At 44.3% G+C, this 24,054-nt stretch overlaps 2 protein-coding genes across 2 annotated transcripts; one reads left to right on the top strand and one right to left on the bottom strand.

Annotated features, from left to right (window-relative positions):
- Positions 1–203: 203 nt before the first annotated feature.
- On the bottom strand, positions 204–19,070 carry LOC129355765 (nuclear pore complex protein Nup205-like). The gene is given in 47 exon segments (XM_055025381.1): positions 204–586; positions 1,089–1,165; positions 1,389–1,517; positions 1,718–1,847; positions 2,563–2,735; positions 2,844–2,967; positions 3,049–3,177; positions 3,917–3,990; positions 4,121–4,247; positions 5,569–5,701; positions 5,944–6,065; positions 6,131–6,322; positions 6,552–6,640; positions 6,643–6,699; positions 6,777–6,875; positions 6,952–7,150; positions 7,574–7,765; positions 7,855–7,935; positions 8,031–8,188; positions 8,626–8,700; positions 8,865–9,014; positions 9,153–9,267; positions 9,341–9,464; positions 9,535–9,703; positions 10,210–10,291; positions 10,581–10,701; positions 10,783–10,972; positions 11,335–11,572; positions 12,496–12,583; positions 12,585–12,703; positions 12,777–12,827; positions 13,543–13,725; positions 13,831–13,923; positions 13,925–14,037; positions 14,269–14,445; positions 14,488–14,626; positions 15,391–15,410; positions 15,413–15,506; positions 15,597–15,772; positions 16,236–16,400; positions 16,474–16,702; positions 16,795–16,855; positions 16,857–16,952; positions 17,619–17,763; positions 17,821–18,010; positions 18,103–18,245; positions 19,013–19,070. Coding segments are annotated over 47 exon segments (6,012 nt in total). The 5' UTR covers positions 19,041–19,070; the 3' UTR covers positions 204–433.
- Positions 19,071–19,481: 411 nt separating this feature from the next.
- Positions 19,482–23,877, top strand: LOC129355768 (acylglycerol kinase, mitochondrial-like). Its single transcript, XM_055025384.1, has 14 exons — positions 19,482–19,697; positions 19,772–19,811; positions 19,893–19,972; positions 20,055–20,130; positions 20,206–20,331; positions 20,407–20,501; positions 20,762–20,831; positions 21,228–21,307; positions 21,392–21,449; positions 22,373–22,520; positions 23,087–23,184; positions 23,268–23,338; positions 23,411–23,495; positions 23,573–23,877. Exons 1-14 carry the CDS (start codon positions 19,588–19,590, stop codon positions 23,705–23,707), a joined length of 1,272 nt encoding a protein of 423 aa, XP_054881359.1. The 5' UTR covers positions 19,482–19,587; the 3' UTR covers positions 23,708–23,877.
- The last annotated feature ends 177 nt before the right edge of the window (positions 23,878–24,054 follow it).

The following is a 24,054-nucleotide window of genomic DNA, read 5'->3' as shown; positions in this document are numbered from 1 at the left end:
AGTGGTGGGAACAAGTACTAGTTGACCTTTTAACCTTTAAACTTTAATATCTTCAAAGTCAAAGCAGGACCAACAAACTTTTTGCCTCATGTCGTCGAGTTGATCGACATCAATTCTGTGATTTAATTTTTCAGAAGATCTTAGTCTCTGTAAAAATTTATTTTTCTTTTCATGTTCTAGTTTTAAGTAATAAAACTAACATCTTACACATTTAGAAAAGATTTATTTTCAGAAAAGAAAAACATTGACAAACCAGAAGAATATCAAATTTCATAGTCAGTAGAAATATAGGTGCATCTTTCAAACAATCGTCGACATTATTAGAATCGTCACAAAGCGACGCTGCATCAGAAGCATCGTTCAGTCTTTTGCGATGCCGCAGCGCTCAGCTCTTGCGATGCCGCAGCGCTCAGCTCTTGCGATGCCGCAGCGCTCAGCTCTTGGGATGCCGCAGCAAACCGCGGATCCTGCGGACCAGCGCCTGGATGAAGGTGTAGCGGGAGTGGACCTGGCTGTATTGACCTTCGACCTCCAGCAGCTTCCTCTGCAGAGCCTCGCCGAAGCCTGCAGCCATGTCACCTTTCAGCTGCAGCACGAAAAAAACGGAGTCATGAACATCATATCATTTGTTGTTTACGATACATTTATAAGAATATTTATACTTTGTTGTCACAATAAATGATATTCAAAAACTGTAGTTATGTTCTGAAATGGTAGTTTTAGTATTTTCTCCAGTTTGTTCAGCAATAAATACAAATCACTTAAACTTTTGCGTTTGTAAAATGCTTTAACGTTTAGTTTTTTTAAAAAGTTGTTCTTGTGTTTGTGGGGTTATAAAATGCTGTGACAAACAGTCACCTAAACAAAGACCTAAAAATGATGCAATAAATAATTCTTATTGTCATCATACAATATTTCATTATATCACCTTCCCCATCTTAGATTAGGTCAACTTTATTGTCCTCAAGGGGAAATTTGCTTTGCAGACAGCAAGAAAAATTTCAAATACATAAAAAAAATAAATAAAACAGCATTACAACAATAGTAAAATAATAGATAGTAATATGAAAGCTCTAAATGTTTCCTACCAGATCCAGATCTTGCTGGCTGACTCTGGACCGTCCGATTCCACGGCCGCCGCCAGCCTGCAGCGCGCCGAGCGAATCTGAAACAGACGAGACGCAGAAATCTGAGTGTACGGAGAAATCTGAGCGTTCTGTACGGAGCAACAAGACTTTTTTAAAGCGTCTATTAAATCAGACAGTTTAATACACAACCAAAAAACCAAAAACCTGCTTCCTATGGAGTTAAAACCTCTAGAACATTTCAAAACCGACAACCAGAATCTAAAACCAAACATCAGAACAACGATCGTGTTGCCGTCTCACCGTCCGCCAGCCGGGTTCTGAACAAACTGCTTCCAGGCAGCAGGGAGTCTTTCGGGTCGCTGGGAGTGCAGTGCAGCAGGTAGTACTCCAGATGGCGCCACAACACAAACAAACAGGTTTCAATAACATCTGAAGAAGAAGTGAGTTAAGGCATTTCTACCCCAAAAGATTATGACCAGTTCTGTTTCTCTGACATCACCTGCAACCAGCTCACAAATGATAAAACTGATCTTTTAGGGAACTATTTTCACAGCGCTTGCTCCTTCCTGGCCATGTGGGCGGAGCTAAATGTTGCTGTGTGAACAGAACTGCTGCAGCCAGAAGGATACAGGAGCACAAGGCCAGCAGTTTGGCTCTGTTGTTGATGAACTGGACCAGCCACCGCCTGGCGAGGAGACTCCTCTGGACCGACGAGATCTTCTCCACGCCGCCCGGACCCGACACCAGGCCCTGGCACAGCTACACACACCGCAAACACAGTCAACTGACACAAGCGTTTCTGAAAAATAGGACTTTGAAAGCCTACAAACATTATTTTGTAGCATCTTAAATGTTCTGAAACATTTCCAGGACAAATAAGACTAAATTTTGATCTACCGATCCCTGCATTTTTTAATCACACCAACTCATAACTAAGGTTATTGCAAAAATTACTTAATTGATATCCAGATAAACTCCGAGATATAGTGGGTTAAAAATGTATTAATAAAAAAATAAGTTGAGCCATTTAAATTCTCCAATGTGTGTCTGATCTGATCTGCTTGTTTGTTTTTTTCCCAGGTAAATTTTGGAAATGAAAAAATATTGCAAAGATCTATTAAGTAGCAACACAAATAGATTTTTTACACAAAAACAACAGATTTTTTTCCAATTTATAAACATTAAATTGAATTTTACCCATAAATGACTTTCATTTCACCAGCTCCTGTGACTGTGGTTTTTTACATCAATGCTCAAATCAGACAGATTTTCTGTTTTCTGTTATCAAAGTACTGTCTATTAATGGCTGATATCTGAATTTATAACCTTTAGTTAAAAGAATAATTAGAGAATTATGAGTTAAATTTTCCCTCTGGAATTAAATAACTGAATATCATCAGTAAGAGGTTCTGGCAGAGAACATATCAGATGTGGTTTGTTCTGATTTAAGCCTGTAAGCTGGTTGGCTGCTGACCTCCTTCAGCTCCTCTGGAGGAAGCTGCTCCAGGCTCTGCAGCTTCCCCAGGCTCTGCCTGTGGCTCTGGAGGAACTGGAAGAAATCTGCAGTGCTGTTCTTCAGCAGGTACAGAACCAGACCCAGACTGGGGACGCGCGAGTGAGCAATGGACGGCACGGAGGACGACAGATCTGTAAAAAAACAAAACAAATCAAGACGAAGAGCCTCTTTAAGCAAAATGAAGTGATTCCAGGACACATTTCACGCAGTAAAACACTGGACGGAGCGATGTGGCCGACCTGAGCGCGCTCCGTCTCTGCCGGCTGGCTCGCTGCCTGACGGACTGAACAGACAGATGCTGAACTGGGCCTGGGAGGAGCTCTGCAGCAGCGTCTGGCAGTACTCCATGATGTTAGCGCACACCTGCAGGACAGAGCAGACGTGCATCAGCAGCGAATGGCCTCAGACCGGACAGGAGGCGGACTCTGCTTCGGGTGGTCGGACCTGCATCATGGCCGCCTCCATTTCCTCCCGTCGTTCTGCCGAGTCTCCGGGTGAAGAAATGTCCGCCTGCTTCAGCAGCCGCTCCCGTTCGCTTCCTGCGAGGCGACCCAGCAGGGACAGGCACAGCCGCTGAGAAACCAGAGCCCTGTTACTGCCACGCAGGTTTTATACGGGTTTCACAACTCAAGACTTTTATCAATGAAATTTCACTGGAGCCGACCTCATGAAGCGCCATCTTGTTGCACAACATGCTGCTGTTAGCTTTGTGCTAACAGCAGCAGTGACTGTTTCCTGGGAACTTTAGCCACTCTGTGGTATTTCTAGGTTTGAGGCTCTTTTCCATTTTATTTATGGTTCCTATAATGTGTGGCTTTATTTGAGTTTTACTTGTTGTTTTTATTTGGGCTTTTTAAATTGCATCTCAGTTTTAGATTGTATTTGATGCCAGAGTCAATAAATTATGTGAACATAATCTCAAAACAACAATAAATTCAGTGACAGGCCACATTTCACTTACATTTTATAACATGACTTTAAAAGATTTTAAAGATGCACAAACTGCAGCATGGAATTTAAGGACAACATTAAAAATTGTTGCAAAGTTGATTCTGATTTTCAGCAGATTTTTGTAATGAAACTGGCTTCATGTTCTCAGATTCTGTTAGATTTTAAAATGTCTTGAGTGGAAACATAAATGCTTCCAAGCAGATTAGAAACTTTTTAAAATGTATCTGCTTCGTTTGACATTTTTATATCTAGTTAGTTTCAAATCAAACATTTTTACCAGATTCATCCAGACCTGGACATAATTTAATGTCTGTATGAAGGAGGTCGAACCCCAGGAACCTTCATGATCGACGTGATTCACCTGAAATCTGGTGATGTGACCCTGGAACTCCATCAGAGCGGCGCTGTTGATGTCTCCTCCCATCTCCAGGACGCCTAGCAGAACAGAAACATCATTTAGACGCTGAATCAAAGGGAATAAACTGCAAAACATAATGAAATGAGAACAATGTAGTTAATGAAAAGATCCAAAAGGTCTTTTCTGCTCATGTTGAGGTTTTTCTACCTGGCAGAGCCGTTTTACTGATGATGGCCGTGAGCAGAGAGAGTTCCTTCAAAGCCCCCATACTCAGATCCTGACAGCGCAGCAAAGACTGAACCGTGTCTGCATGGACGATCAGCCACTGGAGGACCTACACACACACACGCACACACACACGCACACACCCACACGCACGCACACACACACACACGCACACACACACGCACGCACGCACACACACGCACCCACGCACCACACACACACACACACGCACGCACGCACACACACACACGCACACACACACGCACGCAGGCACACACACGCACGCACGCAGGCACACACACGCACACACACACGCACGCACGCACACACACGCACGCACACAGGCACACACACGCACACACACACACACGCACACACACACGCACGCAGGCACACACACGCACACACACACACGCACGCAGGCACACACACGCACACACGCACGCACGCACACACACACGCACGCACACACACACACACATACACACACACGCACACACACACACACACACGCACACACACACGCACACACGCACGCACACACACACACACGCACGCACACCCACACGCACACACACACACACCCACACGCACGCACACACACGCACGCACACACACACACATACACACACACGCACACACACGCACGCACGCACACACACACGCACACACGCACGCACACCCACACGCACACACACACACACCCACACGCACCCACACACACCCACACGCACGCACACACACACACCCACACGCACGCACACACACGCACGCACGCACACACGCACGCACACGCACACACACACACCCCCACACACACACACACACACGCACGCCCACACACACACACGCACACACACACACGAACACCCACACAGACACACACACACACACACACGAACACCCACACAGACACACACACACACACAGACACACACACACACAGGAATTTCTATAATACAGAGCTGCATCTTTTACATTATATTATTTGCGGCTCAAACAACAGATCGGATCAATCGCAATGTATCAATTATTGAAAGTGAGGACAACTAATGTAATAATCAATTAATTGCCAACTGGAATATAGAGACCAAAAAATGTCATTTAAATGCAACTGTCCAAAAAATATCTAACTGTTGCATTTGAGATGGTCTGTGAATAAGTTTTAGTTTTACGTCGCCTGGTTCAGGTTCACTGAAGGAATGCTGTGTATTGCATGTCAGGTGATAAAATGTTTATGTTCTTAATAAAAAAGAATTCAATTATTTGTTATTTGCATCTTTTTCTAATATTGCATCAAACAAGCTTAAGTGGTTAAATAAAAAATCTTTAATCTGTAAAGTTTTTTTATCAGATCAAGGACAGAATCGATGGTTGCAGCCATAAAATTATTCCTCGACATTTAACGTCTTATAAAGAGTTGTGTCTACCTGCGCCGCCCCCTGCTGGTGGTTCATGGATGTAGACGTGAGTATGACCTGAAGAAGCTTCAAAGTTGGTAGGAGAATCTGCCTGTAGCGGTCTATCGGACTCGGGATGAAGCCCGACGGATCCCTCATCATCCTGAGTTACCATGGCAAGAAACACAGCGACACACCAGACAAGGATCATCGCTGAGCTGACATCAGGGCTCATAACATTTTCAAGCAAACTTAATTTAAATATAATAAAATGTAATGAAATCTCTGCACCTGAACAAAACACAAATAGAACAAAAACAATCCCCCAATAGTTGATTTAATGTTTAAGTCATGAGGAATAATAAATATTCATTACATTGAAACAATGCACGTTGCGCTCGGTACCTGTGGGAGTCGGAGTCGGGAACCATGTCGAACACCTGGCACTCGATCAGCTGCGCCACCAGGCCGCAGCGCAGCAGCTCCACGGCTCCCTGCCCGCTTTTCGCCACACGAGTCAGCAGAGCCTGCAGCCACAGAGTCCGTTAGCTTCACCTGCACACATCTGGAGCGTCTGAACCACGCCGCTCACCATCTTGCTTTCGTAGATGTAGAGCGGCTTGAGGAGGGGCGGCTGCGGCGCCAGCAGGCTCTGCAGGGCGGCGTCGTCCTGCCGCAGACTCTCCACCAGAGAGCGCAGGTAGCCGCTGTTACACACGTAGAGCAGCCACTGATTCTGACGATCGATGGACAGGATGCGGTCCAGAACGGCTAGAGCCAGCATCTGACCCGAAGCAAAGAGAACAGAACCAGAAATCAGTGGCAGGTCGATCTATTCAGGGCAGCTGGAGATGGAACTAAAGTGGGATGTACAGATCCACTTTTTTCACTTTGGTTCTAATAGAACCCAGACTGCCGGACTATCAGGAGGAAACAACCTTGAATCATCTACTTTTAGTGGAAAACCAGCACACTGAGGTAAATGACTCAAGTTCAGAAGCGAGTTCTCTCACTCTGCTTATTTCGTGGCCGTCGCAGGCGTCCCTACAGACGACCTCCATCAGCGTTTTGCCGTAGCTTTCGATGATGGCGAGGTTCTCCTCTGCAGTTTGGAGAATCCGTCTTCGGGAGCCGTGAGTCGCTCCCACATGGCTTTTCCAGCTGCAGAAACAAAGACAAGTTCTGATCAACTTTCCTTTCCCTTCAAAGATCACCAATAACTTCAGCTGGAGTGGTACCGGTCTGCAAAGTGTCTGGTTCCTCTGGTTTCTGGGCCATTTGCAGGTAATACAGCAGAGAGCCATACAGGTGCGCACGCAGCCGCTGGTATCCGCCTCCTTCAGAACGGAATAAATGGCGTCTTAATCACAGACTTCCTGTCCGATAGAAAACAAGGAGGAATCGACGACCAACCGGTGCAGAGGATGAAGTCCAGCTTGCGGAGGATGAGGTGGAGGGCGGAGTTGGCGATGGAGGCGAAGCCAGAAGATGCTTCTGATCCTACGCCCTGCTGCTGCTCCGAGAGCACCGATTGGCTGAGCTGGGCGGTCAGCGTGAAGACGGCGCCGGCGACGATGGGCATCAACTCTCCTGCTGCGTCCTCCGATAAAACCTGGGCAACAGGAAGCAGCAGTCGGCCGGTCACCATCACTAACGCTACTGGACAATAAAATGTCCCAGAAATGATTGTGATAAACGATAATATTGTTGTTTTGAGACCATTTTAAAATCATGATGTTAATGGAATAATAATGCAAGTTTTCCCTCTCAAAGACCAATAAACATTTAGCATTGGAGCTGGAAAACATTTCAAATATACAAAATAAAATAAGTTTAATCTGATTTAACTTCAGAGAAAAAATGTTTCCGTCTTTTCTGAGCTGTATGTAAATTTCTGGTTCCAGCTGTAAATTTAGGCTTTTAAACATGAGTTTTGTAATTCACTTAATTACAAACTCTGCAGCACTTTCAAGGACTTCAAAATCAAAACCTTGACAACACCTAAATGACTTTCAAGCAAAAGCGGGTCAGCGACCTTATCGAAGAGGTCGAGCAGCAGGTCTCTGATGATGAGCTGCCGGTCGTCAGCAGGAATCAGGTCAGCTGGGCAGGCGGTCAGCAGCGTCTCCACCAGGCTCCTCCAGGACTGCAGCGCGTGCCGCTTGGCGCTCAGGCTGCGGCGGACGCGGTTTCGCTCCACCACCTGCTGCAGGATGGAGTTCACCTCCTGAAGGAAAAACAACGCGGACACGAAGGACGGAGTCAGAAAAATGATTCTGATGTTCAACCAGATGGATGTATGGGGGTTGTACTTACTTCCATGAGCAGCGGTCTCTGTCCGATGGCGGCCATGCCCTGCAGGGCGTTCACCTCGGCCACCAGCACTCTGTGCAGCAACTGGGAACAAAGCGGGAAACCAGAATGAAACTGGGAGAAATCCAGACGGAGAAGCAGGTGAATCACAAGCCGTCGTCCTCCATCTTCAAACTGACCTTGACGTTGCAGACGGTGTGGCCCTGTTCGTTCACATGCTCACAGTTGGAGATCACCTGTTCGATCTGAGCGCGCTCAAAGAAGTCCAGCTGCAGCAGCTCCGGTAAGTCCTGACTGAAGTCGATGGCGTCCAGAACGCTGAGCAGCTTCCTGCGCACTGATGGAGGAAAACAGCAGCACACTCTGACATGAGGAGGAGTCAGCATTCGCCGAGGTTCACACTTCTACACATGACTGGAAATAGGGTCAAATTGATTTTATAACTTAATACATTTTTTGGTTTTTGAAGATTTTTTGAAAATCAGGATTTCTTTTCCAGCAACGCCTCCTTGAGTTTTCATAGTTCAGTGACGTCAGAGAAATTTTCTAGAAAAATCTGGAAATTCTCTGAGCACCAAAAGTTGAACATTTTTGATTTTTAAAACTCCAATTTTGAAGATTTTTCTAGAAAATTTTGGTATAAATTCTCTCCCTTTGTATCTCCGATGGCCGTAAAACGCCGTCGTTTATCTGGTATGAAAAACACCAGAGGTTTTATGGTTAAGCCACATCGGCTCCACTCTTGAGACTGAATGAGAAAAATGAGGCACAAACCTTTAGAGACCGTCTCAAAGTGGAGGAAACCGCTGACTGATCTGCTGTCTTCTTCCATGCCAGACTCTCCATCAGCTGGGGAAAAAACACAGCTCTGAGGTTGACTATGCAGCACAGCACTGCAAACATTTGAAAACTGATATTTTTAATCATCATTTTGAATAAAACTTCCTTTAATGACTCAAGAAGAAAAGCAGCAGCTGTGCTTTAATGCCCGGCAGACTGGGCCCAGGGCGTACCTGCGTGCTGCGGGTGCGGCTGGTCGTCCAGCAGGAGGCTGACGAGGCGCTGCGTGTGCGAGCGCTGTCGATTCAGTGAGGTCACCCTCAGCTCGATGGCGGCCGTCTTCATGAGCCATGACATCTGGGACAGCGCCGCAATCTGGTTCTCTGCATCACAATCAGCAAAATAACACCAACATTCACTCGCATGGTTATTATGGGATGGTTTCGGTCAGTCATCTGAATGAGCTTCGTGCTTCACTGCTGTAACAGTTGCGATCGTCTGAGCAGGTATTCTGAACTCACCTGTCAGGACGAAGGGGAGGTGCTGCAGGTGGGAGAACAGGAAGTCCTGGCTGGTCCTCAGGTAGCGCATGGTGGGTCCAGATGTGTCGGGACAGGCACACAGCTGGTAGATCACCTGAAACACCACAGAAACTGTGTAACTCAGAAAAAGCATTTCAATCCAACAACATTCCAGTGACCAAGGTTACCTGGTAGCAGAGCTCCGCCAGGTGAGGCGCCTGCTGGGTGAGGACGGGTCCAGACCGTTTCTCTGTGCCTCGCTGCAGCAGACTCAGGATGGCGTGCAGGCAGCTACGCGGACACCCAGCACACCTGCAGCGGTTCAGACGACGCTCACATCACCTGGTCACAACCATCAGCAGGTGAGCTCGGCCCGCTACACTCACCTGGATCCTGCAGGTTGGTGGAAGCCACCGGCTTCTTGACTTCATAACCCAGAAGGTAAAGCGCCAGGTTGGGCGCCTTCAGCTCCAAGGAGGTGATGAGCAGGTTCAGGATGTGGATCTGGGTTTCGTGTCGGATTCTCGCCACTTTCTTTGGTCGATCGACATCTAAAGACCAACAACTCTGATTGGTCAGTTTGACTGCCTCAAGTTTATCTCTCACAGAACTTAAAATGGACTTATGGCTGTTTTTAGACCAATAAATCAATTAATCACGTGATAAATTACAACAAACTCAATCATTTCTGTTTGCATGTTTAATGTTTCTCTATTTACCAAAAATTTGATGATGAAAGTTTTCAGTTTGATGCTTTTATAAAGAAACAATTTAATTTACATATTTCATAATTCATTTTATCTGTTGTTTCTGCACATTTAATTTGGGAATTTAAAAAGTCTTCCAGTTCCAGTAAGTGTTCATTAGAATTTAAAGATTATTGATATTTCACAATGTGTTCTTGGATTATTACATCGTTACAATATTACCTGAAAATGGTCTCAAAGCAACATTGTCGTTGTTTACAGCAATGACTTCATGGAAAATTCATCATCCAGCAAAATTAGTTATGATGACAGATCTCGCTGTTAAATATTAGGAAACAGAAATGAATCACCATCTTCTCCTTCTGTTCCTTCTTCTGCCTCTTCGTTGTCCAAACACTCCACAAATCCAGCCATCAACTTGTCGCTCACCGCCTGAACCACAAAGAGAAACAGATGAAACATGAAATTCTTTACAAAGATTTCTGCCTCAAACTAGAGGAAAAGCTTCACAGTTAGAGAGAAAAAATTATAAGGATCCATCATTAGTCCAAACATCAGGCTTTGTTTGAGAAAATTTACAGTGAAAATACTGCAGGCTGTATTATCTTCAAATAAAATACTGTCACACGGATGCCGCCATGTTGTTTTCACTTAAATGCATCCTGGGAAGATTACATATGCTAGGTGCTAAGCAGCTGTAGCGTGCGAGAGCTGTGCAGACCTGGTCATGTGTGAAGTCTCCCACCAGCCGTATCTGGATGTTGGGGTAGTTGGCGATGCGTCGCAGAATCCTGGCGCTCTGGAAAGCAGCTTCTGGGTTTGAGCTGCTGTGATAAAGATACCTGCAACAAAAACCAATCATAAAGTCAATAATCTGAACCTGCGACAAGGTAAAGTGACTGGGCTGACATCCGGGTGCGTACCTGGCGATGTTTACGATGTGGTCGGCTCGCCTGGTCTGCGGACTGACCCCCTGGAAGAGCTGCTCCAGGGGGGAGACGAGCAGAGACGACTGGCTCTCCCGCAGCAGGTCCATGAACATCACCTCCTTCTGCAGCGCCAGGTCCAGCAGGCACAGGCAGTGCAGCACAGCGGACTCCAGATGCTTCTTACCTGCAAGGCACAGGTGTCAAACTTAAGGCCTGGGGGCAAAATCTAGCTCACCATACGCTCTTATGTGGCCTTTTAAAAGTTCTAACGAGACAAATTTACCCCCAGTCCAGTGAAACAAAACTTTACAGCTGAAAATGTTATGTGACCTTTTGGGGGGGAGGGAGGAGTGAAGGATATTTATATGCTATTGAAATTTGTTTGTCAGTTTTAAAGAACCACGTAATGGAAAACATTTTTTTCTGTGGGATTTTAGAAACTGTTAAAAAACCCATATGGAAGTAAAAACGTGCAAAATGTGAATTTTACTAAATATGTTCTCTTAAAAAAGAAAAACCTTTGGTAGACAGAGAGCATTTCCTCACCAGGGAAGGAAGCGTAGGTGTCCAGCTGGCGGACGCCCTCCTCCAGCAGGCTGAGGCAGAGCGCCAGCATGGGCGAGTCGTTGAGCAGGTGGAACATGATGCTGTGGCCGGGCGGCTTGTGAGCGAGGACCTGTTCCCCCTGCAGCTCCACCGTCTCCTGCACAAAGTCTGAAGGCTGCGGCTCGTAGTCGCGCAGCAGCTTGTGGAAAACCTCCAGGACGCCGTCAGCGACCTCCCACTGACAGAAGAAGAAACACGGGTCAAATGGAAGAACCTATCAAACATTTTCAAGGTAAGTTTCCAACTTATCACACTTTGGAGATAAGAACAAATGAACCACTGTTAATACAGCTTCATTATACTTTAACTGTTTTGTTTTTTTCAAATACACCCATTTATACTCTTCACTCATCAGGTTTTATACCATAAACATGCAACTATGAGCTGGTGTGACAGTAAAAATCCTTGAATTCTTTCATTTAATTTATTAGCAAAATAGCAAAATGTTGTTTTGAGATGCTTCTCTCTCACACACACACACACAAACCTTTTTCAAAACACCAATTCAACAAAAAAAAAGAAAAAGAAACCCAAATTCAATAAAATTGTACATTGTAATTGTACATAATAAAGCTAGCACAGGTATGTTTAGCAACCAGCTAGTGTGGCCTCGAATGCAGGAGTGACAAAAAAATTATAAAATACACAATTAAATTGTCCTGGCAAGAAAAAATTTAAGACTTGTGATTTATGTATTTGAGGCCAACTTACTGTTTTTAACCCATTTAAAACCATTTGAGGCCTTAATTTTAGACAAAGCTGAAGGTTTCTAAGGACGTAAACAAACCTTGAAAAACTTCTCTAAAAATGTTTTCTGGCGTTTAGAAAAAATAAATAATTTTGGTGATTCTCACTAAACCAAGAGAAGTTTAGTATAATTTCACTTCAGATTGTGAGAAAACATTTATTTTTATTAGGTGAGGAAAAATATGAACTGTAAATAATGTTTTCCAGTTTTAGGCTTTTATCAAATATTAGATTTTATTACAAAACTAGAGTCAGAATTATCAAGCACCTTCCAAACCTTGAAAACACCCAAGTGAAATTCAAGGATTTCAAGCACCAGTCTGGAGCTCCGTCCAACGCTCTGCGTGAGTTTACCTTCTCGGCTGGACGGCGATACGCTCGGGTCGGGAACGGGAGGAACACGGAGTCACGCAGGAAGTTCAGGTAGGGCTGGAAGCCGGAACGCGAAGCCCCGCCCCAAATTACCAGGTACGCTGCTCTCCACCAGGGTGCTGATGAGGTGGCAGAAGGCCCGGGTCAGAGGATACTCCTCACAGCTCGACTCGATCTCATTCAGCTCCACCTGAGAGCCAAACACAATCAGAAATCAGGCGAATCCAGATCTGATGACAGGGTGAAAACCCACAAAGACTAACCTCAATCCCGGCTGCTTGCCTCTGGCCCGGCGCTCGGACAGTCTGAAGGATCTGGAAAACACAAGAGAGTCATGAAAGGAGCTGCTGCCTGAGCTTTACTTAATATCTAGTTATAGTCTGTGTTCAATATACAAAAAATCATAAGTTCAAGCAGTTAAGTGAAAAAGAAAGAGGAGAAAACTCTGCCCCCATTTCATTGTGATGTCTACACTATGTACAAATGACAATAAAGACTTTACTTACAAAATCAATCATTGTGATCATAAAAATATATAAAATACCAAGAAACCATGGAGGAGCATCTAAAGAACCTCTGGGTCCAGAACCAGAACAGCTGCAGATGAAATAAAACACAACTGGGCTCTGGTTCTGGTCTGGAAACACCTGAAGGCTTCTGGACCTTTCCTCAGTGTCAGAGTAAAAACGAGCCGTCAGCAGAGACGCACCATCTCCTGTCCTACCTGTGTTTCCTCCTGTCCTACTTGTGTTTCCTCCTGTCCTACCTGTGTTTCCTCCTGTCCTACTTGTGTTTCCTCCTGTCCTACCTGTGTGTTTCCTGTGTGTTTCCTGTGTGTTTCCTGTGTTTCCTGTCCTACCTGTGTGTTTCCTGTCCTACCTGTGTGTTTCCTGTCCTACCTGTGTGTTTCCTGTGTGTTTCCTGTCCTACCTGTGTGTTTCCTGTCCTACCTGTGTGTTTCCTGTCCTACCTGTGTGTTTCCTGTCCTACCTGTGTTTTCCTGTCCTACCTGTGTGTTTCCTGTCCTACCTGTGTGTACTCCAGTGACTGCCAGAGAGACGCGGCGATCTCTGGCGACTTCCCGAAAGCCGCCAGCGACTGGAGGAGCTCTGCCTTCAGAACCGGAGGAACGCTGCACTGCAGCAATCCCAGCATCACCACCACCGGAGTCCACTGTGGGTGTTCGCACAACGCCAGCCGAGCGTTCTCACTCTGCAGAGGAAAATAATCATCACTACCAGGATGAAGGAAGAAGAACCCTTCTGCTTCACAGTTAAAGGGACAGGAGCATCTTTAGGGCTGCTTGTGGCGTCGTACCCAGGAAATGATGGTGGTGAGAAGCTGCAGGAAGGCGGTGAGTCCTTCCAGCTCTCGCTGGGTGATTCCCCGCAGCGGCGGGTGGCGGTAGTGGGGCCGAGTCCGGATTGGGAAGGTCCCGTCTCAGGTTCTCATGGTACAGCATGAGGGAGTGGAAGAAATGCTCCCAGGACACCGGACTGCCTGAAGCTCCCTGGATGTTTTCACCTGGCAGAGAAAACAAAATCAGACACTCTTTATTTTCTCTTTCTGGGAAAATAATTCAAAAAGCCAAAAAAAAAAGCAACTTACATGCTTTTCTAGACTCTTCAGAGAAGAGCAGAAGGAAACTAAACACCATCATGAACTTCAAAGTCTAATTTTACAGATTTCCATTTTGAAAAGCAGATTTGTTGTTATTATTAAAGAGTAAGAATTGTTGTAAATGTGTTTTCTTACTGTGTGTCGCCCCGTTGGTCTTCAGAAGACTGAAGCAGTAGTGAGCACACTGCGGGCCGTTGGCAAGGCCTTTCAGCATGCTCAGGTAGGAAATGTAGAGGGTGGAGGGCAGAAGGTCTCCCATCTGACGCACAACTTTGACAGGACCACCTGCACCACAGAGCAACGTGAGCAGGACTGTTTGCTGAGCAGCACCTCAGTGTCTGAACAAACCCTGACCTGTTTTATGAGGCGGCCGCTGCAGCGCCATGCCGAGGTACGAGCCCTGCAGCGAGGCGTGCTGCAGAGACTCGGTGGGACACCAGAACTCCAGACCCAGCTCCAGTCCAAACGGGTCTTTGGTGTAAAACTCCCCGATCTGACACACACACAACACATCAGACAGGATTCAGAGAGGCTGACTGAGAGCTGCATGAATATATTTGTGGCAAAGAGGCCAGTTGAAATAAGCAATGAATGAATTAATGGCGTGATAAGTTGAAATGAGCTCAATAATTTCCATTTGTGTGATTTATTGTTTTACTTTTTTTTCTCTTCCTACCAAAAACTGGATGACAAAAGTCATTGCAGTTTTCTGGCCGATCGACGATCTTTGAAACTCTGACTTGCTGATTCCAATTTTGGCTGAAACCAATTTTTTCAATGTTGTTAAATATAGCAAGAAATCAGAAGACAGTGGTTGATTTTTAGACCTTTTGGTGAGAGCGATAAGATCGGCTTCACATGTAAATATCGGCCGATCATCGATCTCCCAAAATTAAGGAAATCAGATGGCTGATAAATCGATGCACCGTAGATAAAAGTCTTCATTCTGGTGCTTTGATCTCAACTATCCCTTTATTTAAATGACATTTTGTTTACAGAGAGTTCATAATTCATTTTATTTATTGTTGCATTTGTCTATTTTGGATGTTTAAAATGTCTTCTAGTTCCGGTGTTAAATGTTCATTAGAATTTAAAGTTTGTTGATCTTTCAGAATGTGTTCCTATATTATTTTGCCATTATCATTATGACATCATTATAAAATGATGTCAAAACAATAGTCGTTTATTGTAATTATGTCATGGATAATTTATTGTCCAGCAAAATTTTTGTCATCAGGCGAAGCTGCAACGACTCACCAGAACCATGAGGTGATCCAATCTTTCCGCAGGGATGATGGAAGTTCGCTGTCCATCTGCAGAGACATGTGGACCAGACGGGCGTCTTCATCAGCGCGGTTACGAAGCTGCTTCACCTGCAGACGCACAAAAAGGCATAAATAAATAAAATAAAATTAGTTATTTAGTGGATGAACTGAATTACAACTGTCTGAAGAACATCTGACCTTCATCGGCATGAGAGCAAGGAAGTCTGTGATGAGCGAATGGAGGCGACGGATGTAAAACTCTTCCTGGTCAAAAGCGTTGCATCCCAGAATCCCCTCCTTCATGAAGAGGAAGACGTCTCCCAGCAGAGCCTGGTCGGCCAGCGCCTCGTCCGCTTCGGTGAATTCAACAAGGGCTGAAAGTACACACACACACACAACAGGTCAATCTGGAGCCTCGCGGAAATACAACCAGCATCCAGCAAGCAGTCAGACACAGAGAGTGGAGAGCGTTCTGGTTAAAAGCAATAATCTGCAGACAATTCATGTTTATAGCTCATTTTTAAACAGAACTGCAAAAAGTTCTGCAAGAATTTGTAGCAAATGTTTCTAGTTGTCCGAAAATTAAGGACAGAAAAATTCACAAGTCGAGAGAAGAAAAGTCAGATGGACGTATAATAAGGTCTATAGACACGAGAAATAAGATCGTGTGTGTGTGACGTCACGCTGCAACATGTCTATGAACCGGACCTGAAACCTCTTAACCTCCACGTCTTTCTAGGAACCAGCGGCCATTTTGAACCCAGATCTTAAAGCCTCAACTGATCCCTGACCCCTTTGACTGTTTGACCTGACCCTTGAACCCAGCGGCAGCCTCACCTGACCCCTGCGGCAGCTGGGAGAGCACCCTGAGAGCCAGAGCCCAGGCCAGCCGGCACACGGCCTGCAGCCCTGGGAGTTTCCACGGCTGGCCGTCCATTAGGCGGCTGTGCACCGCCAAGACGTACTGCCTCTCCGTCAGCAGCGGCAGAGCCTGGAGCAGATCTGAGGGACAAACCGTCACACGGTCAGGCTGGCATCGCCACAGCAGGTCGCATTCAAGCCACGCACGCATCACCTTCTCTGTCTTCTGTTCCTTGTTCTATGAAGCTGACATCCAAACAGTAGAGCAGAGCCATGACCAGAGCCAGGCTTACGCTGTCCAATGAGCCGTCGGCCTGAGCCGACACCGTCTCCAGGTGACCAATCAGAGCCAAGGTGTCGTCTCTGGTCAGCGGCGACTGACAGGTCCACGAAAACAAGCTGTCTGCCAGTGCCTGGCGGCACTCTTTGATGAGGTCAGAAACCTGAAGCACAAATGAAACTTTCAGATCAAATCTGGAAGAAAAAGCTGGATAATAGTTGCTGCTGCTGGTTGATCCAGGATGTTTGTTCCCACCTCCTTCCTGTGCTTTTCATTCCCCAGGCCGCGCTCTTTCTGCAGCCGCTCAAACTCCCGTCACACTTATATCTGACACCAAAGTCAGGATGCGTTTGGTCAGTCCCTGACTCATCAGCTCGTCTGTGAAACGGGTCGTCAAGGCAACCAGCTCTTCACTGTGACACGACGGCGAGCACGTCAGGTAAAAGATGATTGAATCGATTATTGAAACAATCAAATAATACCGTAAACGATGCAAATGAAAAACAATTTCTTTATTAAATAAAAATAAACATTTTATTGTCTAAAATGCAGTAACTTAGCCTTCCTTTAGTTTGGGCTGAAACGGTTCATCACAATCAGTAGATAAAAATAATTAACAATTAATTTAGTGATCAATTAATTGTTAACTGGAGCATACATAAGTCATTAGTAGAGATGTAATTTAGCCAAAACTCCTTTAGTGACAATTTTAGCTTCACTTCATTCACATTCTGTAAAAAAAATCTATTAAGCTACTTTTTCTATCCAACAATAAATTACAATAATCAGCAGATCAGAAGGACACAACGCCTGACCTTTTCACATGCTGATGATTGTATTTTTATAGCTGCAGATTCATCCTTTACTCACTAAAGGAATGCTGCTAATGCATTTTAGGGAATACTATGTTCATTTACTTAATTAAAAAAGGAATGATTTAGCATTACACAGACTCCAGTTAACAAGTTAACTGATTACTAAATTAGTTGACAATTATTTGTAGAATCAATGCATCAGAATAATTTGATTAATTGTTTCAGCCCTAAAGTAAAGCACTAAACATCACAATCAGCACTCACCTCAAATTCAGGGTGAACGTCTTGCCATGTCGTGACTGGATGAGCGTACGCAGAGAGTTGGCGACGCACAGCTTCCCGTCCCAGTAGAGCAGAACGGCCACCAGGCCTCGTGTCAGGCCTGGAAAATGAGGCTGCTGTTGCTCACCTGGTGAAGATGGAGGGATGCTTCAGTGATGTTCAATAATAAAGTCAACGTCGTCACACAACTTTCACATTACCCCGGCCAAGAGAAGCTCCAATGCAGCCAACTCTCCGATGTCAAACAGATCGCTGAGGATGAAGGCCTCGGTCAGAAGCTGCTCTGGAAGGAGCCGGGAGCCCTGCTGACCCTGGATGGCGATGCCTTCTGTGCTGGCTTTACGCACTTTTTCTCTCTGTTCTGCACTTTTTGGCTAAAAAAAAACACACAAACATTTGATCACTTTCTGTTGGGTCAGAAACTGATTAAGTTAATTAAAGCTGCTGCACTTGGACATTTCCTCACCGGATTCTTAAAAAGGGAGAGAAAGTGAGGTTTGTGTTTCTTCAACTGCAGGTCCAGAAGGTGGACGGTCTCTGACTGTCTTCTGAGTATGGCTCCATCTACCGTCTCCCACAGCTCTTTAAGTGGCCCCCACAGACTGGCCCCTGAGTGAGCACAAAGGTTCATCACTGAGTTACGCGTGGTGATTCACTTAATGATGCCAAACACTGTTTTTGTTCATCTTCTATGGCTACGTTCACAGAGGCAGCAAATCAGCAAATATTGGATAAGAATATTAATAGTTTTTGAGAAAGTATTGCAATTTCTCAAAGACAAAAAGCAAACGTTTTATTGCATCATTAAAAAACGGAAAAACAATTCTCGTTTTTATAAACAATATTTTGGCTTTAGATTGCAAGTTTGTACAGGTTGTAATGTAAACTGACAGCCATAAAATACCCCAGAATTTCGTATTTGAAAATGAAATAAGTAGCTTTATGTTCGATCTACATGCATGATTTCGGTTCTATTGAAAAATTAATCCTAATTTGCTAAAGATTAGCAAAACATGTGAATTTCAGAATCACTGTAAAGCACAATATTATAAATTAGTTTAGCTTTACTCCCAAGTAGGCAAACGCAATAACCACACTGCTGAGAAAAAACATTTAATTTAAAAAGACAGCGATTTTCTACAAAATTTATTTTTTGTAAAAGCAACAGATTTGGTGTCTATCCTCCAAGACACGGCTATTTAGCTTTCAATAGCATTAGCTAGGCTATGCTAGCAGTCAGAACTCCAGGCGGATCATGTTCAGACAAACAAACAGTGAGCTGAACCTCGGATTTATGAGCCTGACTGTGTGACATAGAAATGTAGTCTTAGAGAAACAGACATAACTAAATAATTTATTGAAATAAACATCATTACCTGAATTTACCGCCATCGGCACCGCCATGATGCGGTACGAACTGTTCGGAAAGCAGGTTTTCTGTTTGTGCCGGTCCGAAATATAACATGAAAATATCCGATGCTTTCTCCTAATGATTTGAATAAAAACACTTGCGACAGATGATAGAAAATATTTATTTAAATATTTATTCAGTTACTGTATGATCTCAGAAGTGTCCGTGTTAATATCTAAAAGTTTCAGGCGGGGTCTTGATACTTTGAAAGCTCTCCCAGAGGCTTTCTCTGAAGGGAAATGTAGTTTATAGGATTTAAACAGCGGGATATTGTTCAAATTGGCATACTATTTTACGCGATTATGTTTCAATAATTACTTATTGAAAAATGTATTTTATTAATAACGAAGCGTGTGTTCGAATGTAGAAATCAAGAAACAAGATTTAGTGACATTAGTTCCGCTTGGTTTCGGTCCGTTCTCTTTTGGCGTTACACCATCATGTCCATGCAGCGATGAATCTGTGACCGCTGAGTTAAAACAGTCAATCATGCCTTTAAGTAATCCCAAGTACCACCTCATTGATACGGCTTGAACCAGCATGGCTCGGGTCGTTAAAGTGTTTCGGACTCTGAGGAACCACTGGAAGAAATCCACGGTCGCTGCGTGTGTCGTGTCCTACGGAGGGTTCTGGCTGTATGGTAAACACTGGTGGGTTTCACTCCGTTCATTTGTTCTGCTGGAGTTCAATTAGATGCGTAAAGGTGTAACTTGTGTGTTACTAGTGACAGCGTGGTGCGCAGAGAGGCCTGCCAACTGGCCAGAGTGAGTTTTCTTCAGAATGATATTTTGACATTCTCAACCAAAACCAGCCGCATGAACCTTTAACTGTCGCTGCTCCGTCAGGAGTTTGGACGCCAGCAGGTCGCACCTCAGGAGAGACTGAAGAAAGCAACTGTGATTCTGAATCCTGCAGCTTCCAACGGGTAAAAATGTCACATTTCCTGCGCAATTTTTATTGCATTTATCAAATATGTATTTAAAACATCCCTAATTTAATTTCTTCAGGAAAGCCAACAACTTATTTGAAAAGAATGCAGCTCCTATTTTACACCTGGCTGGCGTGGAAATCACAGTAGTGAAGGTATCATTCTCAGCTTTTATTAGCAGCCTTTACATGTTGGTGTCACCAGATGCTTAACTCTGGTTACAAACACAGACAGACTATGAAGGTCAGGCTAAGAAGCTGATGGAGCTGATGGAGCAGACAGACATGTTGATTGTGGCTGGAGGTGACGGCACCTTGCAGGAGGTCATCACAGGTTTACTGCGGAGGCCGGACCAAGTGGGTTTAATAAAATAATAAGAGTAATAAATCTGTTCTCACCAAGTAGAAATCTGAAATGATTCCTGACTCCAGGAGGTCTTCAGTAGCACGCCGATAGGATTCATTCCTCTGGGTTCCCATAATTCCCTCAGTCCGTCTCTTCATTTCCTCAGTGACAACAAAGTCAAGTAAGTGGCACCACGATCCTGCTGCACTGCAGAGGTGAGCTTGTTGTCTTCATGTTACAAATTTATGCTTAGCTCCTTACATACTTATCAGCAGCCATGCAGCACTACAATCTCATTCTGAGGAATGTTGAAAACCTTTCATTTCAGTGGAGAAGTTGCATGTTAAGAAAAAAATAAACTTTGATTTCTGTCCATCCTTGTGGAGTTATTTCGTTTTTCCTACATTTTTTCCAACTTCCTGCTTCTTGTGAAATGTTCAGGGACATCACGGCCGCCACGCTGTCCATCCTGCAAGGAGAGACGGTCCCTGTGGACGTGCTTCAAATCAAAGTGAGGAACTTTTCAGTTTAACATCTTCCATCACTTTATCAGAATTTATTCTGGGACAAAAACTTCAACGGAGTATTCGGGTCATTCTAAGAAATAAATGGACTATGAAAATATAGTCATAATACCAGAATAAAGTCGGAATAATGCAAGAATAAAGTTGTAATAATAGGAGAATCGTCAAAATATGAGAATTAAGTAGAATTACAACAATAAAGTCATAATTCAACAATTATCTTATGCTGTAAGAATTTATTCTTATTAAAACATTTTCTTAGCCTTGCCCTAACACTCCATTGTAAAACAACCAGTTGAATCTTTATTAAAGATGTCTTTTTTCTTTTACGTTACAGTGATAATTCTTGTTGTAGATTGAAATTTGTTAATGTTTGTTTGCAGGGAGAGAAGGAACAGCCGGTGTTTGCTCTGATTGGTTTGCGTTGGGGCGCCTTCAGAGACGTCGCCGCAAAGATCAGCAAGTAAAAAGATGCAGACATTTAATTAAACTAAAAGATTCTGAGTCTGGGTTATAAGGTTTCCTAACGGCTTTTCTCTCCGGGTAGATACTGGTACCTCGGACCCCTGAAGACGAACGCGGCTCATTGGTTCCACACGCTGAGGGTGAGCCTCCACCACTGCTGAAGGAAACTAGCCATTACTCACTGGCTTGTGTTTTTATTTCATTTAGGGATTTAATATGTATTCAAATCCCTGGAACTTTTTCCCATGTTTTCATTTTACAGCCGCAAACCTTAAAGGTGACCTATTATGCTTCTCCGGACTATAAAACAATTTTTTGCACAGAATCATTTTTAGATGATAAGATCTTAGTCTTTTTTTAGATCCTTTCATAATGAGCTGTTTTAAGGCGTCTGTCTCTTTAAATTAGCTGTGGCTGGCCACGCCCCCCGACTCAACATTTACACAAGAAAATGACTGCAAATATGATGTAACATGTTTGAAAAGCAGAAGTGGAGCCTCCTGCACAACCAACAAGAATGCAGCAAGTGGCTTCTGAATAATAAGTCAATAACAAAACAGCATCCAGTGATAAAACCGGTTGACTAAATGTGCTGGAGTTCAGCTTGGGTTGCTAGGTAACGGTACAGCGATACAGTTGGTTTCGTCTCAACAAAAAACATTCATTTATTGCCAAAAAAAACCCTGACTGGATGTTTAACCACTTAGTTTTCAGACGCTGTTGAGACCCAAATGGAAAAATAAAAATGTCCAGAAAGTGAATTTAGCACAATAGGTCCCTTTAATGGATTTTACTGGGATTTCATGGCTCCCAAACACAAAGAAGCTCATCATTTTCAACTCTTACCACAGATTTTAAATTGGATTTAAGTTGGGACTTTGACTAGGCCATTCTACAACTTTAACAGCTTTGATCTAAACAAACCCATAGCGCCTCTGGCTTCGTGTTTAGGTGATTTTCCTGCTGGAAGGTGATTGTTTTGTATTTGGCTCCACCCATTTTCCCATCAGCTGAGCTGCATGATGCTGCCACCGCCATGTTTAGTTGTGTTCATGTTTTGTAGGAGTGGCCTCTGGTCCACGACGTCTCGGTGTCCCTCTTGGCTCCCAGACCTCGACCCCCTGATCTGGACCCTCAGAGGCCACCCAGGCCTAATCTGCTGCACCGCATCATCCGCAGACTGAAAAACTACTGGAGCCCTCCGGCTGAAGGCACGTCTTCAAGAACATTTCCAAACCCACAGATAATGTCTCAAAATATGTCAATAAACATCAACTTTTAGAGTAGTTTTATTCACTCTTAGATAATTATAGCATTCATTTTGTATAAATGAGTTTTGTGGTGGAAACTTTTATAATCAGATAATAAATGTCTTCCATTGCGATCCCCTTAGAAAACAAGTATATAATATCTCATATTAATCACATCAAATTCTATTTTAATCCCACAGTTCTTCTGGTTTTTTGAGTTTTGTTTTTTTCTAGTCAGAAACTTTTCCTGTTAGCTGGAGGAGCAAAGCAGCTTCATGACTGGCAGCCAATCAGAAAATGAGCATCAGAAATAACATATCATCAAATATTTTAACTTGTATTTTATTTAAAATAATTGATAAAAAAATGAAAATTATGATGACAAATTTAAGCATTTTCTCACCTTCTCCACCAACTTCCTGAGGCCCACTACAGCGCCCCCCGGTGGCGGCAGGAGCTGCTGTTTGAAAACCCCTGGCTTACCTTTCGGGTTTAGTGTTAACAGTAAGCTTTGGTTTATTCCTCAGAGCCTCTGAAACCAGAAGAGCCTGAGACGTGGGAGGAGCAGCAGCTGTCTACACCAGAGCTCTACATCCAGACCCTCAATAAAAACCCAGCAGAGCGGGTCAGAAGGAAGCTACTTTAATATTTCCAACCTTTTCTGCTCTTATAAATATCATAAAATCATATTTTTGTGTGTATCTGTAGCGCATAAATGACGCTCTGATGATCTGCGCTGAACCAGGAAACAGAACCGTGGGCGAGTTCATCTCTGTCGGGTCGGTGTCTTTCCTCATGGAAAGCAGATTAAATGAACTTCCACATTTATTACTTTCCATTGTTTCTCTTAGGAATAAAAAAGTGAAGGATCCGACACTTTTCACTGAAAACTCGACCAAGCTGGAGGCCAGTGTTTGCAGGCTGACCCTGCCGGAGGTGAGGAGCCTCACCAGATGTGTTAGTTGATCTGCTCTGTGAAATCCGTGGGTAACCGCGCGCCTCGCTTCCTGCAGGGCGCCGCCGGCTTCTATAACATCGACAACGAGGAGTACGAGGCGATGCCCGTAGAGGTCCGGCTGTTGCCTAGGAAACTGCGCTTCTTCATCAGCACCAAGCGAAGAGAGGAGCTCGTCTCACAGCCGCAGTGACGACAAACAAGCCCAGAAGGAAGACTAAGAAAGGACAGAATATCAAAAAGCTCCCTTTACTAGCCATAACCATGGCGACATGAAAATCTGTTGCATCGAGAAGGACCAAGGCTTTTCAGTGTTTGTGCCCCAGACTCATGTTGCTCTAATAAAATCCCCTGTCCAGTTCAGTGTGAGGATCTTTGTGTCCGTCTGATGGTGCAAAAGCTTTCAGTTCAGATTGAAATGACTCAGGAAGAGGTTTTGTTCAGCAGGAGGAAGGAGGGAGTTGGGCTGAAATGAGAGGAAAAGAGGATGAGACTCTTGGATGAGAAGGAGCCGCTTGGCAGAGCCGGATCCGATCTGAC

The sequence above is a fragment of the Poeciliopsis prolifica genome, unplaced genomic scaffold (genome assembly GCF_027474105.1).
Source record: "Poeciliopsis prolifica strain line A6 unplaced genomic scaffold, Auburn_PproV2 SCAFFOLD145, whole genome shotgun sequence".
Taxonomy (NCBI): Eukaryota; Metazoa; Chordata; class Actinopteri; order Cyprinodontiformes; family Poeciliidae; genus Poeciliopsis; species Poeciliopsis prolifica.
The sequence above is the reverse complement of the archived record's forward strand: the minus strand, read 5'-3'. Positions and strand labels throughout refer to the sequence as shown.

Bases quoted from the DNA above. Each gene is read 5' to 3' on its own strand.
- LOC129355768 (XM_055025384.1), top strand. From the start codon at position 19,588: ATGGCTCGGGTCGTTAAAGTGTTTCGGACTCTGAGGAACCACTGGAAG. The intron at 19,973-20,054 runs GTAAAAATGTCA...TAATTTCTTCAG, and splicing joins AATCCTGCAGCTTCCAACGG to GAAAGCCAACAACTTATTTG. The intron at 21,450-22,372 runs GTGAGCCTCCAC...CATGTTTTGTAG, and splicing joins ATTGGTTCCACACGCTGAGG to GAGTGGCCTCTGGTCCACGA.